Source organism: Penicillium alfredii, assembly GCF_028826965.1.
Source record: "Penicillium alfredii strain IBT 34128 chromosome Unknown utg000007l_segment0_segment0, whole genome shotgun sequence".
Lineage (NCBI taxonomy): Eukaryota > Fungi > Ascomycota > Eurotiomycetes > Eurotiales > Aspergillaceae > Penicillium > Penicillium alfredii.
Window position 1 is genome coordinate 196,567 of NW_026622704.1, and position 12,676 is coordinate 209,242.

General features: G+C 52.3%; 5 protein-coding genes across 5 annotated transcripts; all 5 read right to left on the minus strand.

Moving 5' to 3' along the window:
- Nucleotides 1–226: 226 nt before the first annotated feature.
- Nucleotides 227–1,717, minus strand: NUU61_004735 (WKF domain-containing protein; the record flags this gene model as incomplete). The annotated part of the gene is made up of 1 exon (XM_056655317.1): nucleotides 227–1,717. The coding sequence occupies one exon, from the start codon at nucleotides 1,715–1,717 to the stop codon at nucleotides 227–229; it is 1,491 nt and encodes a 496-aa protein (XP_056510930.1).
- Nucleotides 1,718–2,166: 449 nt separating this feature from the next.
- Nucleotides 2,167–5,354, minus strand: NUU61_004736 (tubulin gamma complex associated family protein; the record flags this gene model as incomplete). The annotated part of the gene is made up of 2 exons (XM_056655318.1): nucleotides 2,167–4,034; nucleotides 4,100–5,354. 2 exons carry the CDS (start codon nucleotides 5,352–5,354, stop codon nucleotides 2,167–2,169), a joined length of 3,123 nt encoding a protein of 1,040 aa, XP_056510931.1.
- A 1,346-nt stretch (nucleotides 5,355–6,700) lies between these two features.
- Nucleotides 6,701–8,168, minus strand: atfA (bZIP transcription factor atfA; the record flags this gene model as incomplete). The annotated part of the gene is made up of 2 exons (XM_056655319.1): nucleotides 6,701–7,007; nucleotides 7,072–8,168. 2 exons carry the CDS (start codon nucleotides 8,166–8,168, stop codon nucleotides 6,701–6,703), a joined length of 1,404 nt encoding a protein of 467 aa, XP_056510932.1.
- A 2,023-nt stretch (nucleotides 8,169–10,191) lies between these two features.
- On the minus strand, nucleotides 10,192–10,752 carry NUU61_004738 (hydroxyisourate hydrolase; the record flags this gene model as incomplete). The annotated part of the gene is made up of 1 exon (XM_056655320.1): nucleotides 10,192–10,752. The coding sequence occupies one exon, from the start codon at nucleotides 10,750–10,752 to the stop codon at nucleotides 10,192–10,194; it is 561 nt and encodes a 186-aa protein (XP_056510933.1).
- A 312-nt stretch (nucleotides 10,753–11,064) lies between these two features.
- NUU61_004739 (uncharacterized protein) lies at nucleotides 11,065–12,510 on the minus strand (the record flags this gene model as incomplete). Its single annotated transcript, XM_056655321.1, has 1 exon — nucleotides 11,065–12,510. One exon carries the CDS (start codon nucleotides 12,508–12,510, stop codon nucleotides 11,065–11,067), a length of 1,446 nt encoding a protein of 481 aa, XP_056510934.1.
- Between the last annotated feature and the right edge of the window lie 166 nt (nucleotides 12,511–12,676).

Here is a 12,676-nt window from a genome sequence, read left to right on the forward strand (position 1 = left end):
GCAAAGCCAATGCAGCTTCCAAAGGTTGCTGTAAGAATACCATGGCTCAATATAAAGTAATCGAGTTGCTAGCAATTCACTTGACCATATAGCTACAATGGCGAATCAAAGTATGTACACCGTCCGATATGCTAGATCCATGCATAGAAAGTATATCTCCATGATAGTTCCCAACATCAATGATTGATCTCATCAGCCCAGCCCTGAGACAATCCACCGTGCCCTTTCAGTCACTATCACTCTCGCTGCTCGAGATCTCAATCTGAGCAGTTCTGATCTTCCGCTTCTGCTTTTTCTTCTTCGGTGCAGACTCACTCGTTGCAGCAGACTTTTCTTGATCTGGAGTCTTGTCTTGGGCGCTAACAGTGCTGTTCTTGCTGTTTGCTGGCGCGGACTTCTTCGCTGGAGCCTTTTGCGTGTTCTCTGATGTATCGTCCGAGTCGCTGTCGCTCTCACTGTCACTGCTACTGCTTGATGACCCGCTGCTGCTAGTGCTTTCGTCGCTGCTGTCCGGAGACGATGCCTTGCGCGAGGTCTTGGTGGGTGCGTCTTCCTTGTCGCTGTCGCTGTCGCTGTCGCTCTCACTGCTAGAGATATCAACAACAGCCGTCCGGTTCTTCCGCTTCTTCTTGCTAGCCGGCTCCGACTGGCTGGGCGAAGACTTCGCTTTCTTCACACTGTCTGCACTGAACAATGTTCCCGCAACAGCAAAAAAGACCAGTTCAGCTCGCTGCCTCTTCTGCAGACGCTTCAGCGCATCTCCCGTCGAGGTTTCTCCGGACCCATCAGCCCCGAGCTCGGTGTCTTGCTCAGCAATGCTATCCCGGAACTTGTCCACAGCCTGCTGGTACTCGGCGCGCGCACCATTCTCCTGTTCGTCCGGCTCCTCGTCGGCAGATTTTTGACCAAGATCCATATCAGCCTTGATAACTTCCTCGGCAGACTGTTGCAACCGCAATTTTGCCGCGTCGCCGCGCAAACCCTGCATGTAGGCCAGAAGAGCGGGATTGTATTGGGCGGGGACATGTTCGAGCGAGTAGAGGTGTTTGAAGAGGTTGGTTTCGCGGTTCTTTTGGAATTTCCATGAGGCGCGGTCGCGGTGGTAGTGGCTCAGGTACGACATGATCGGAGACTCGTGGATGTGGGAGCTCGTCGAAGCAGCGTTGGCCCCGCTCTTCCTTTCCTTCTTTTTCTCGCGTTTGCGCTTCTTCATTTCCTCGATCTCCTTGTCGTCTGCTTTTATGTCGGCGGCAGCTGTATCCACGCCATTGGGTGCGTCGACGTCCATATTGTCTTGATCTTGATCGGTGCGATCAACGCCTTCCGTGTCGCTCTCGCCGTCGCCGTCTTTGTCCTTGGTACCCGGCCCAAAAGAAACACGCTTCTTCTTTCCCTTTGACTGCTTCTCTCCCTGGTCCTTCTCACTTTTCCCCTTCTTCTTTTTCTTCTCCTCCTTCTTCATCTTCTCGTCGTTGTCGGAACCATCGCCATGTCGCCGTTTCTTAGACTTCTTCCCCTCGCCATCGACCGAGGATTTCTTGCGCTTTTTGGTCTCCATGGTCTCCGTGCTCTCCGATACACCGTCCTCTTGTTCAAGCAAAGACTGCGGTGCCCCACCCTCCTCCTCAACCGGATCCTTCGCGAACTTCAGCTTCAGCCCGAGCTTCTTCCACGCCGGGACGTGCTGCGACGACTCCGTGGAGCCATGCTTCGCCATGGTATTTTGCACCGGGGTGCACAGATTGTGCAAATTTTATAAGAAAATAGAAAAACTTGCAATCAATTTTCTTTTCTCGCAGCAAGAATTTGCTGGCTTCCTCGAGCCAGAATTGGGGGTGTTGAAATGGAAGTTGTTGTTGCTGTCGAGCTGGGCGGAGCAGTCACTTTTTTTTTTCTGCCGGATGATCGAACGTTTACTTTTCTACGCCAATCACGGCTTGTCTGTATACTTGGGCGATTCATGAGAAATATAGAAACACTAGGTGGAATGATTGAAACAGGCATTGTCCGGTATTTGATACGGCACCACTGCTTTATATGTTTTACATGGTATTATGATTAAAAAAAAAAAAAACACTAAAATGTTGACCCCGGAAGAAAGAAGATATCGTAAATCTCGTCAGTCGCATTTAGTGTATCATGTTTTGAGAAAAAAACACAACAATTCTATGCGCGCGCTCCATTGGCATTCCCTTTCTCCGGTACGCCAGCCTCTTTTATCTCCCGACGCACTTCTTTCGGTGTATGGCCTTCAGTTCCCGGTCCCGTTGCGGCCGCAGCAGCTGTGGCGGCGGCAGCCTTTCGTTTCGCGCGCTCACGCTCTCTCTCCTTCTCCTTATCGCGCAAGCTGGGCCCCGTGGGACGACGCCGACGAACAGGCTCGTAGACGTCGTTGAAGTTCATGACGACACCGAGGAAGCGCATATCGACGTCGGGCTGGTAGGCCAAGTCGCCCAGCAAGACATTCAGGCGCGAGTGAAAGTCCACCGAGAGGTCGCGGAGACGGACGCGCAGTGATGCCAACATGTTGTCGTCGACGGCGAGGTCCTGGGCTGAGAGCGAGAAGGGTATGTCAACGCCATCCAACCCGGCGCTAGCAGGGCGCACGTCCGGGGTGGAGGCCATGGAGGCGGCGCCGCGGCTGGGAGCGCGACTGGAGAAAAGATCACGGTCTGTGACGCCCCAGCGGCCCTGGGCGGTGCGGGTTTCGATCTTAGCGCTGAGTTCCTGGCGGCGGGTGAACTCGGCCACGGAGAAGGAGTAGAGGCCGTCCACTGCGTCTTTGTAGGCCAGCATGATCTTAAGGATCTGGTGGAGCTGGCTGAGGAAACTTTCCTCGGGCTGTTTGGCCGCAGCCGAGGTCGAGGTACCATACCGCGACGAGGAAGAGGCCGTAGACCCTAACAAGCCCTTGTGCGTAATAGAGTTGAGGTATTTAGTGTGTGCTTCGATCAGGTCGTCGAGCGTACAACCGGGTTTCGCAACGGCCGTCTGAAGCTGGTCCCAGCTGGATTCGATGACTTCGAACAAAATATAATACTGGAGTTGGCACACGAAATGGATCATCTCGGCGATGGCACAGCGCGCACGCTTCCAGTCAGATCCAAGCTTGTCGTCCACATTCCCCAGCACGCCGCGCGCGCCCGTCATGCACCGCCGCCAGGTACTGTTCAACGCGAACTCGACACGCTTCACGCGCCAAAGGAAATTGAAGACCTTGAGATATTGGGTTGACGCCCATGGAGTAATAATCACATCGACAGGGGCGTCGATTTTGTATTCCAGCGTGAAGCAATCCCACCCGATTTCGCCGTGACTGAGCTCGAGCATCCGGGCATCTAACCGGCGTAGCACATCCGATGAGTCGTACTGCGCATTCGAGGCTCGAATAGCGTGCTCCAGCTGTGCTGTGAGTGTGTGTCGATACTGCGAATTGGCTGGACGGTCGAGGTTCGAGGCCAGCGACTCCATCAACAGGGCAATAAAATCACCCTGGCCCAGCAGGAGGTACTTCTTCAGTGCGTGCAGGTGATCGAATAGCTTAAACTTGTCGTTCATGAGGTAGATCAGTCGCGCCATAGTTGTCTTGTAGGCCTCGTCGATGGAGGTTTCGAGACTTGCTGTGTCGCCGTATCGCAGCTCCTTGGAGGCCTCCTTGGAATACGCCTCCACCCACCCGGAATCGCCGCAGCCATACCGGATGAAGTTCAATGACTTCCCAATCAGAAACACCTTCTTGGCGAAGTCTTGTGTGATGATCGAGGGAACTAGGTCATCGTCTAGTTTATATTTGTCTTCCCAGACGCTTGTTGCAATTCGTCGTGGGTCAGTGCTTGGACGAAATTCTGGCTCTGCGACAAAAAATTCCTTGTAAGGATCAGACAGCTCGCCGTCGTAGATCCAGAGGCGTAGCATATCATAAAAGGGACGGGTGACATGCGCAAGGAGCTTCTCGGCGAAAGCGCCCACGAAGGGATCACCATGGGATGATGAGAAGCCATGGATCAAGGATATTAACTGGCCTCCCTTCTTATCTGTACCTAGTATTAGTCTGGGATGTCCAAAATAAACACTAGAAAGAATCAGAGCCTGCACTTACTTCGAGCCTCCTCCACAATCAGACTCATTAATCGCAGAGCCATTGTAGCATCTCTTGTCCAGACCATGCATCGCTTCAAGGTGACGCCGCCCTTCCGAACGCCCTGCGGCCCGCGTGCGTCTCCAATTGCGGCCAGCGCCTGTCGTATTTCTGCTTCAAGTGTAGCCACCAAGCTCAGATACGACCGCAGCTCATTGGCAATGGCAGCCCGCAAGCTCTGGTTCACCAGCCCGCCTTCTTCACTCTCCACAAACCCCGACAGCCCCTTGTAGAGCAAGCATGGTTCCGCCAGCGCATGGAGCAGAGAAATGATCGGGGCTGGTAGATTTGGTGGGAGCTTCAAACTCGAGGCGGATTGGAATTGCACATTCGTCGAGGACAGTCCTTGGAGATTAAACGGCAGGTCGCGCAAGAGTCCATGCTCAACCGATTCTGCAGACCGGCTGGGAGCCGTGGGCGTCGCTGTCGATGGCCGTGGGGACGGAACACGCTCACTTGACCGATCATTTGTGGCTGCGTCGAAATTGCCAGCTCTTTCAGTCGAGCTACGCCCCGCCTGGTCCACGCCCTCGCGGTCCCAGTCCTGGCGCAGCGAACTCTGCCGTTCTATTCTCGTCCCTGGCAGAGGCCGCTGATGCGAGGCAGAAGAACTGATCGCGGGACCCTCGTCATCGTCCGAATCGACCCCTCGAGCTCCGACACCTCGCCCAGCACGCGAAGCGCTTCTCCCCAACATATTTTGAAGGCGACCTTCCTCCATCAAGGGGCTACGACTGCGCTCCGGGCCATCAGCGACGGCGGATTCATCCGAGCCCGACAAGCGGTACAGGAGGTATAGGATGCCCCATTTTTGAGAGAGGACGGGCTGGGTCAGGAGACGGGAGTAGAGGTTGGAGAAGCGGACAGCTTTGTCCGGGCTGGCATTCTCGCGGCGCAGCTTGCGTTTGATCAGATCCGGCGCGTTGTTGATATTCTCGGCACCGGCCAAACTCCCGCGGCGCACTCCGAGCCCCGCGGGCGAGCCGGGGTCTCCGGCGTTGGTGCCAGCGTGGGTGTCCAGAACGCGCCAGGCGCGATCGAGCAAGGCATGGTGGCGGTGTTCTTCGGCAGCAGCGAGGGCTTCTTCGTCGTCGGAATAGTCGTCGGCGTCTTGGACGGCGGAGATGGGGAGCGCGGGGGTCAGGGAGTCAATGAGCTGCGAGAGGGCGTCGTCGATGCGGCGCGGACGACTAGGGTACCGGGGTGATGCCGACATGGTCTTTTTTTTTGTTTCCCGTTTCCCCCGCCTCGGTGGGCGAGTCGGGGTTGATTCTTGCTTGCGGCGTGGATGGTTTGTTTTGTGGTGGGTGGTTGTCGTGGTGGATTTGGTTGGGCGAGAAAGACCGCAGTCAGGCTAAGGGTGTTAACGGCCCATGCCCATCTGGGCCTGACAGAGAATCAGCAATTGTGGGCCGTAGAAAGGTTGCAGATTGCATCTACAGCATGTCGAGAGGAATTGAGTCTCCTTTGCCGTGTTTGGGCTGTTTGAAGTCGCGTCTCTTATCGATTATCGGCCGCTACGTACCTCAGTACCTATAAAAGCCAGGAATACTTCTACTGAAGATTCAAGAATCAAATCAGTAGTAAATATTGAATAAATATAATCACAGACTTTGAATTAGTACAATGGATGACACGATGTACCATACAAATACAATTGTTGCTTTTTGACCTCTTCTGGCTTGGGTTTCGACAGGTTGCTATAGGTGTCAAATACTGCTGTAACACTGGGTGCATTCAAATCGAGATAGATTTCAGCATGTCAACTGCCTCGACTAACATCCTGCTATCGCATATTTTTTTATTTCCCCCAGGTTCCTGTTCCAAGACGGAGTGTTAACTTGTGCTGGTGCTGTGCACCATGTACTACTACACATTCACTCGAGATCCTCTGAATTCGATCAAGCATCCATTTCAAGGAAACTAGTCAGACAAGAGAAGAAAAGAAAAAGAAAAAAAAAAAAAAAACCAAAGCCGCCCAGACGCCCAGGAATCATACATTTCGACACAAGCAACCCGGACAAGAAGAAAAGCATACACCCATGGGCCCTTGAAAGTATTAGACAAGCGAAAGGGGCAAAATGAAGAAGAGAGAAAACCCTTCGAAAACAAACAGCATCAGAGGGAAATTAAAAGAGAGATGAGGGTGAAGAAGAGATAAAAAGAATATAACAGGGGAGAAGAGAACAGGCAACAAGCAGAAGTGACCCGGAAGAAAAGCATCAGAAAAGCATATCGCGTACGCCGAATTGATCGCCCCTTGAACGAAAAAAAAAAAAAAAGACTCAATTTCATCCGTTCCAAATCACCGGTAATCAGCCCCAATTTTTTTTTTTGAGTCGTGTGGATCATTAACACCTGTCCATGCCAAAGTTCGGTAGAGTCGAAGCCAAAAGAAAAACCGCGTGGGAAGAAAAACCTCAGGAGAGCAACCGCCGAGTCTAAGCAACGGACTTGTATCCCGTGTGTCGTGGCAAAGCAAGATAGGGGTATACCCGGACTGACAAGAGAAAAGAAAGAAAGATTAACGGGGAAAAAAAAAGTCCGTATATGTCGCTGCATTTAGCGGCGCATGCCCTGGGCGGGAATGGGTGCACCGGGCTGCATGCCCATGTTGTTCGGCACGTTGTACCCGTGAGGGTCAAACCCGGTGGACATGCCATTCATCATCAGAGGCCCGAGACCTTGGGCCTGGGAGACTGGGCAGTCCTTGTGCGCCAGTAGGAGTGTCTTGAGGTTAACAATTTCCTCTCGGAGCTGGGTCACAGTGGCCGTGAGCGCATCATTCTCCGTCGTGAAGAGCTCGACCTTGGCCTGTAAGTTCGCCAGCCATTGCTTCTTTCGTTGACGACACTTCAGAGCCGCGACACTAAGAATTGAATGTTAGCAATGGTCGAAACCTAGCGCAGGAAGATATGGAAAGGCAACTATACCGATTCCGCTCCAGGAAATTGCGTCGCTTTTCCTCATCAGTCATCTTCTTCGGATCCATCGGGACCTTGCCCTTAAAGTCATCGTCATCGGAGTTCTCCATGTCCGACGGCGACTCCACGCTACTCGGTCCATTCATCTTGACCTTTTTGTTAGGTCCCTTGGAAGCATCCTCGGCCTTGCGCCGGTTGTTGGCGGCCGTGGCAGCCTTGGGAGCATTCTTCTTTGCCTTACCCTTGGCGGGTCTGGCAGGTTCCTGGTCCGATCCATCACCGCTAAGTTCTTGGCCACTGGTTCCGTTGGTGTTCTGAGACACGCGTCGGGCAGCAGCCGCGCGGGTCTCGTTTTGCATCTGGTTCATTTGCATGTTGTTCGTCTGGCCACCCTTGGCCAACATAAACAGTCCATTGGCGGCATCAGCGGCATCATGCTGAGTGAAGGGATCCGCCGCAGCAGGCTGAGCGCCCTTGGTGTCCATGGTCGCGTTCGCCCCTTGATCCTGCTCGTTGGGGTTCGACGTGGGAGCGTTGCCGCTGTTCTTCTTTGCAGCCAAGGCGGTGCGATGGAACTCGATCGTCGAGGGGGTCGCGCCACCACTCTGAAGTTGCTGTAGTAACGCCTGTGAGTTTGGACTGGGCGCCGGAAACATTGACCCACCGCCGCCGGGAGTCAGTCCGGTGCGGAGGGAGGACTCGTTCGGGGTGGGGAAGCCTCTGCCGATGCTGTCGAAGTAATCATTCGAGCCAGTCGGCCCCGGGAGCATCGCCGGGCTCAACGGCCCCGAGCGCAGGGAATTGGACCAGTTATAACCGTTGGCGGAATTGGATCCAGGCAAAGCAGGAGAGGTGAGCGCCGCGACCGGCGGCAGCAGGGACTTGCCAGGGGTTTCGCCCGAGTTGCCCCCGAAGGATTGCTCAAATGGATTGGGCTCCAGGGAGAAGGGGTTATGCACCGAGTTGAAGTAGTCGGGGGTATCATTAGCCGTGGCGGCCGCGGGTCGGGGAGGAGGCGCCAACGAGGTCTGGGTGTCTACGTCGGATTTTTGGTCCTTGGTCTCTGAAGACGCGGCCTGCGAGTCTGTTTTAGGTCGAGTCAGCATAGACGCGCCACTTGAAACAAATGCGACAGCGCAAAGGTACCGGGGATCTGAGAACGAGTAGTTGGGCCCTTCATAGCGATAGGGTGTGAGAGGGTGGAATGGGGGGGGGAGAGGGAAGTTCGATGACGCCAGGTGTGAGATCATCAAAACGTGTATTACCAAGCCAAAAGGGGGGGGGACGCAACAACCTTTAGTATAAACGCGCGACAGGGGGAAAGAAATGGGGCAGAAAAAGGAAAAAGAAAAGACCAAGAATGTTTGAAAGGGAATGTGTCGAAATGCACAAAAAGCTAACCTTTCTTTTTCGAATCCATGGATGAAGTCAAAGTATTCGAGATGCTCGACACTGGAGCGACCGCAGCAGACATCAGTCCGTCTCTTGAAAAGGTGGCTTGCAAACAAGAGGAGAAAAAAGATGAAAAGAGCAAGAGTGACGTAGAGGGGAGAATGACGGAGATTTAGGGGGGTCGCCTTTATGAGTACTTTACAGTACGGTAAGATGTACCATCCACGAAATTTTCAGTGGAAATCCAGATTTTCTCTCATTCGTCCCGGGGTAACTTGTGGTTTGTCGCGTCTTTTTTCGGTTTCGGGTTCTGTCTCTTTCCTTTTCCGTTCTTTTCTTTTTTCTTTTTTTTTTTCTGGCAAATTGCAAAAGAAAGAAAAAATACTCAAAGTAAACCACTTTTGTGCAATTAACCGTGAAGTGTCTGGGGTTTCCAATGTTTCCAATGTTTCCAAAGTTTCAAGGAATTGTGAAAGTCTCAGCCGGGCTGCAGCCCTTACAGCTCCTCAGCCGAGGACATTCAAAGTCATTTAAAATCAATTGATTACATCTATAAATCAGATCTGGGCAGTCTCATGCGACAGGATTCATCTTCGTCTGATTATCACTACGATCACTTTTGTTTTACACCAGAATTCCACCAAATAATGAGATCACAGTGACGACGCAAGAATCTGCGAGCGCAGCCACTCAGGGGCCCGCGTCGGGGCCAAGGAATGCGGTGAGTCTCCACTCGATGACGCAATCCATCCAACCCATGCTGCCATTGGACTCGTTCCTATGCAATGTGATTGGTGAGATTACTAAGAAATGCCAGAGATAACCTGGAACCGTGGGATATACTGAACTGTCCACAGCGTGAATATCTGGTATTCAGAACCAGTAGGGGGTCACCTGACTCTATACATCCCTGGTTCCGAGTCGTTCTCTCTATGTTGGCTCGGTATCGATTAAATTCTAGACATGTTGGACTCAATTCACAGAAAATCAGATCAGACAAAGAAAATCCAAAAACTGATCACGACTGGAATGGGAATAACTCAAGGAGTGTACTGGTACTTGGAACTGTTTACGCAAGGGCATTGACTGCAAACAGCCCCCCGTGTGGAGGTTCCCCCCTTATTCCATTCGAACGTGTCTCCATCTACCGTACTCCATATGCTATTTGAGCCTCGTGGGCTATATTACGATTAAGTATTGGGTTTAAGGCATATATCATAATTTTAAGTTATTTTTCTATTTACTTATAAGGATTCTTTTCAATAGCGAATTTGATCGACGATCTTAAACGAACCAGGTTCTATATAATATAGTCTAACGAGTTCCTTATAAAACCAGCCTTATAGAATTAGTCCTAGCGCTGAAAGTGGCGGAAGCATAGCTTCCTTCAGGAACTTTAAATTATTCCTATTTCCAATCACGACTTCAAATACTTGTTTATTCAACCCTTGGAGCTGGATAATATTGGGAACTACCTCGAGAGCCTCGAATACTTTAGCCCAGTCTATGGTCTTACCACTTCTAGATAGTCAATTTTTTTTTTATTTTTTCAAACAGAGTTTGTTCTACTAACACACTGGAAGTGAAATCACCTTTAGAAAAATGATAGCCAAGTGAGTGTAAAATAGTGTCTACTATGCTTTCTATACCACGCATCTCATCAAAAACTATATACAACGGTCCCCATGGAAGAAATGCTCTTAGTAGTTTGAAAAAAAAAACTAGATAACAGTCTACTCATGATCCCCGATACGTAGAGTAGTTCCATGGCCCCAACAACACAGGAACATGATAATGGCGCCACCCAGGCTCATCCTCCCGGCCACGACCCTTGACCGTAAACTTGACCTCGACCTCAGGCCAGAAACTCTCGATACCTTGGGCCTCATACCAGGGCCCGACCTCGAAGCGCACAGCCCAATGCGTCTTGCTATCAGCGGCAGGCAGCGAGGCTAGGAGTGTGGGGACTGTCTCCGAGGTCGAGGCCGAACTTGAGCCCACGGGCGTCCAGTTGGCGACGCGGCCGTCGGCGTTGGTGGTTGCGTGGAAAGCGACGGGGCTGGAGGGAGACGCCGGCGGGGAGAGCAGTGTCAATGTTACGGGGAGATTGGCAGCGGGAGTCCCGGTCAGGGTGTTGAGGACGTGGCAGGTAATGGGGTCGCGCGTGGCCATGGTGGTGGTGGGTGGTTGTTTGGTGGGCCGAGGTGCGGAGAGGGGCAGGGCGTGGGTGAGGTGGTGCTGGAAGAGCGCGAGGCGGTTGGTGATGCGGCTCTCGGAGTCTTGGTGGGAGATTTCCATTCAGACTGAGATAGATAGATAGATATGTATATATATCTATAGAGAGAGAGAGAGAGAGAGAGTAAGTAAAGGAGATAGTGAATTGAGAGGGGAGAACTGCCTTTTCGTGGTGTGGGCGCGTGGCATCGGAGGACACCGATGGATTGCGGAGGATGCCATGTTCTGCCCTCTTGCAGTGATAACTACACATTCATGAAGATTTTGTTAAAAACGCTTGAATTTCATGTTCCTTTGCGAATCGAGATAATTCTCATAATCTCCCGTCTATTTACACTGTCCATAAAATAAAATAAAAAAATCGTCTAATACCATCTATGGCATGCACGCCAAATTGCTCCAGTTACTCCACCGGCTGTAACAGCCCAAACCCCAATTCCCCTGGTCCTTCTTCCTGTTCTCTTCTTCCTGCTTCTCTAATGATCTGCTGCGCTCGTGCCACAACTCCTGACACGATGAGATTCCGAGTAGCGTCGCCGGGATCTGAGAAAGCGCCGGGCATGTGTGTAAAAGGTCATCGAGATCAGAGGGCACGACATTCTCCAGCGGAGAAACATCCGTCAGTGGAGAAACGAGCAGACGGACCAGATTCCGGGCTTCCTGGCAGGCGTGCAGCACACTGCGTCCGACTTGAGAATCGCCGCGCTTGAGCTCCAGGGTTTGCAGCGTTTCCGAGCATGAGCGGACCAGATGGCAGACTGCGTTATTGAGTTGCGTTGAGGCCGCAAGCTCATCGTCTACATTGACGAGGCCTTGTAGATTTCGAACTGTGAAATATTGGATGGGCGATGCGGCAAGCGTTTGGGCAATGGCTCCGAATGCTTCAATCGTCGTGTAGCACCCCGCGCCCAGATAGAATTCTTGTAATACCGGCATCGTTGGGAAGATGCCTGTAATCCTCGCTGGAAGCCCTTCATCGTCTTTGACCAGGATGACCTGTAGGACGCGAAGGGTCGGCGCCCATGCCTTGCACGCCTGGATGAGATCGTGGATCCGCACGCTTGATCGAATCCTGAGGGATTCAAGGAAGGGACTGTGACCAGCCAAATTGCAAAGAAGATTGCGATCAAATGCAAGCGAAAGGTCTGGGCCTAAGCACAGAGACTGCAGTCTGGATGAGGTAAAGGGCAAGAGAGCCTGGGCAATCCATTCGGCTTGGTTGTGCAAAGACAATTCCGTCAAACGTCGCGCAGCTGATACAAAGCGTGTATCATTGAGCCGTTGGGCGAGCCGTGCAGTCCTCACTTCGCCATTGATGGCGTCGTCTCCCTCGTGCATGGCGTCCTCGAAGGTCCATGCTAGCATCGTTGTGTAGCGGAAAGAGATGAGTTCAGAGCATGCGTCCAGCAAACTGGCCAGATCCTCCACATCCTGCAATGTGATTCTGTTCGAATCGCGATATTTCTCCCCGCGCTCGAGGAGCATCGATTTGAGATGTGGACTCGAGCGAACGATATCGATCAATAACCCGCTGTTCACACCTTCGGCAAGCCAGAGCAGCTGCAGGGACTGCACTAGGATCGCTCGATGAGGCTCAGCAAGTAGGGCCAGCTGGAATTTCCATTGTCGCTCGGCGGTGTCCAGGTCTCGGGGGTGAGTGTACAGATATGGCTGTGCGATACGTCGTAGCGTTTTGGAAGAGGACGATAAGGCTACCAGAGTGGCCTGCCGCGTCTGAAAATCAAACTCGTTGAAGTAGCTAAGGATGTGATGATAGAGCTCGACAGGTAGACTGATCGACGTGCTCTCGCGACTGGACATTGCGAGACTGTAGGGAGTTGATTGTTGAGGTGGCGAACAGGCCAGCTTGATCACTGGCGCGCTAAACAGTGGATGGTACAAAATCCATGGAGGGGAATCCTGAGATATTTCGATATCTTCACTAAATCTATTTCTACCCATAGCGGCATAGAACTATCACTCCCTC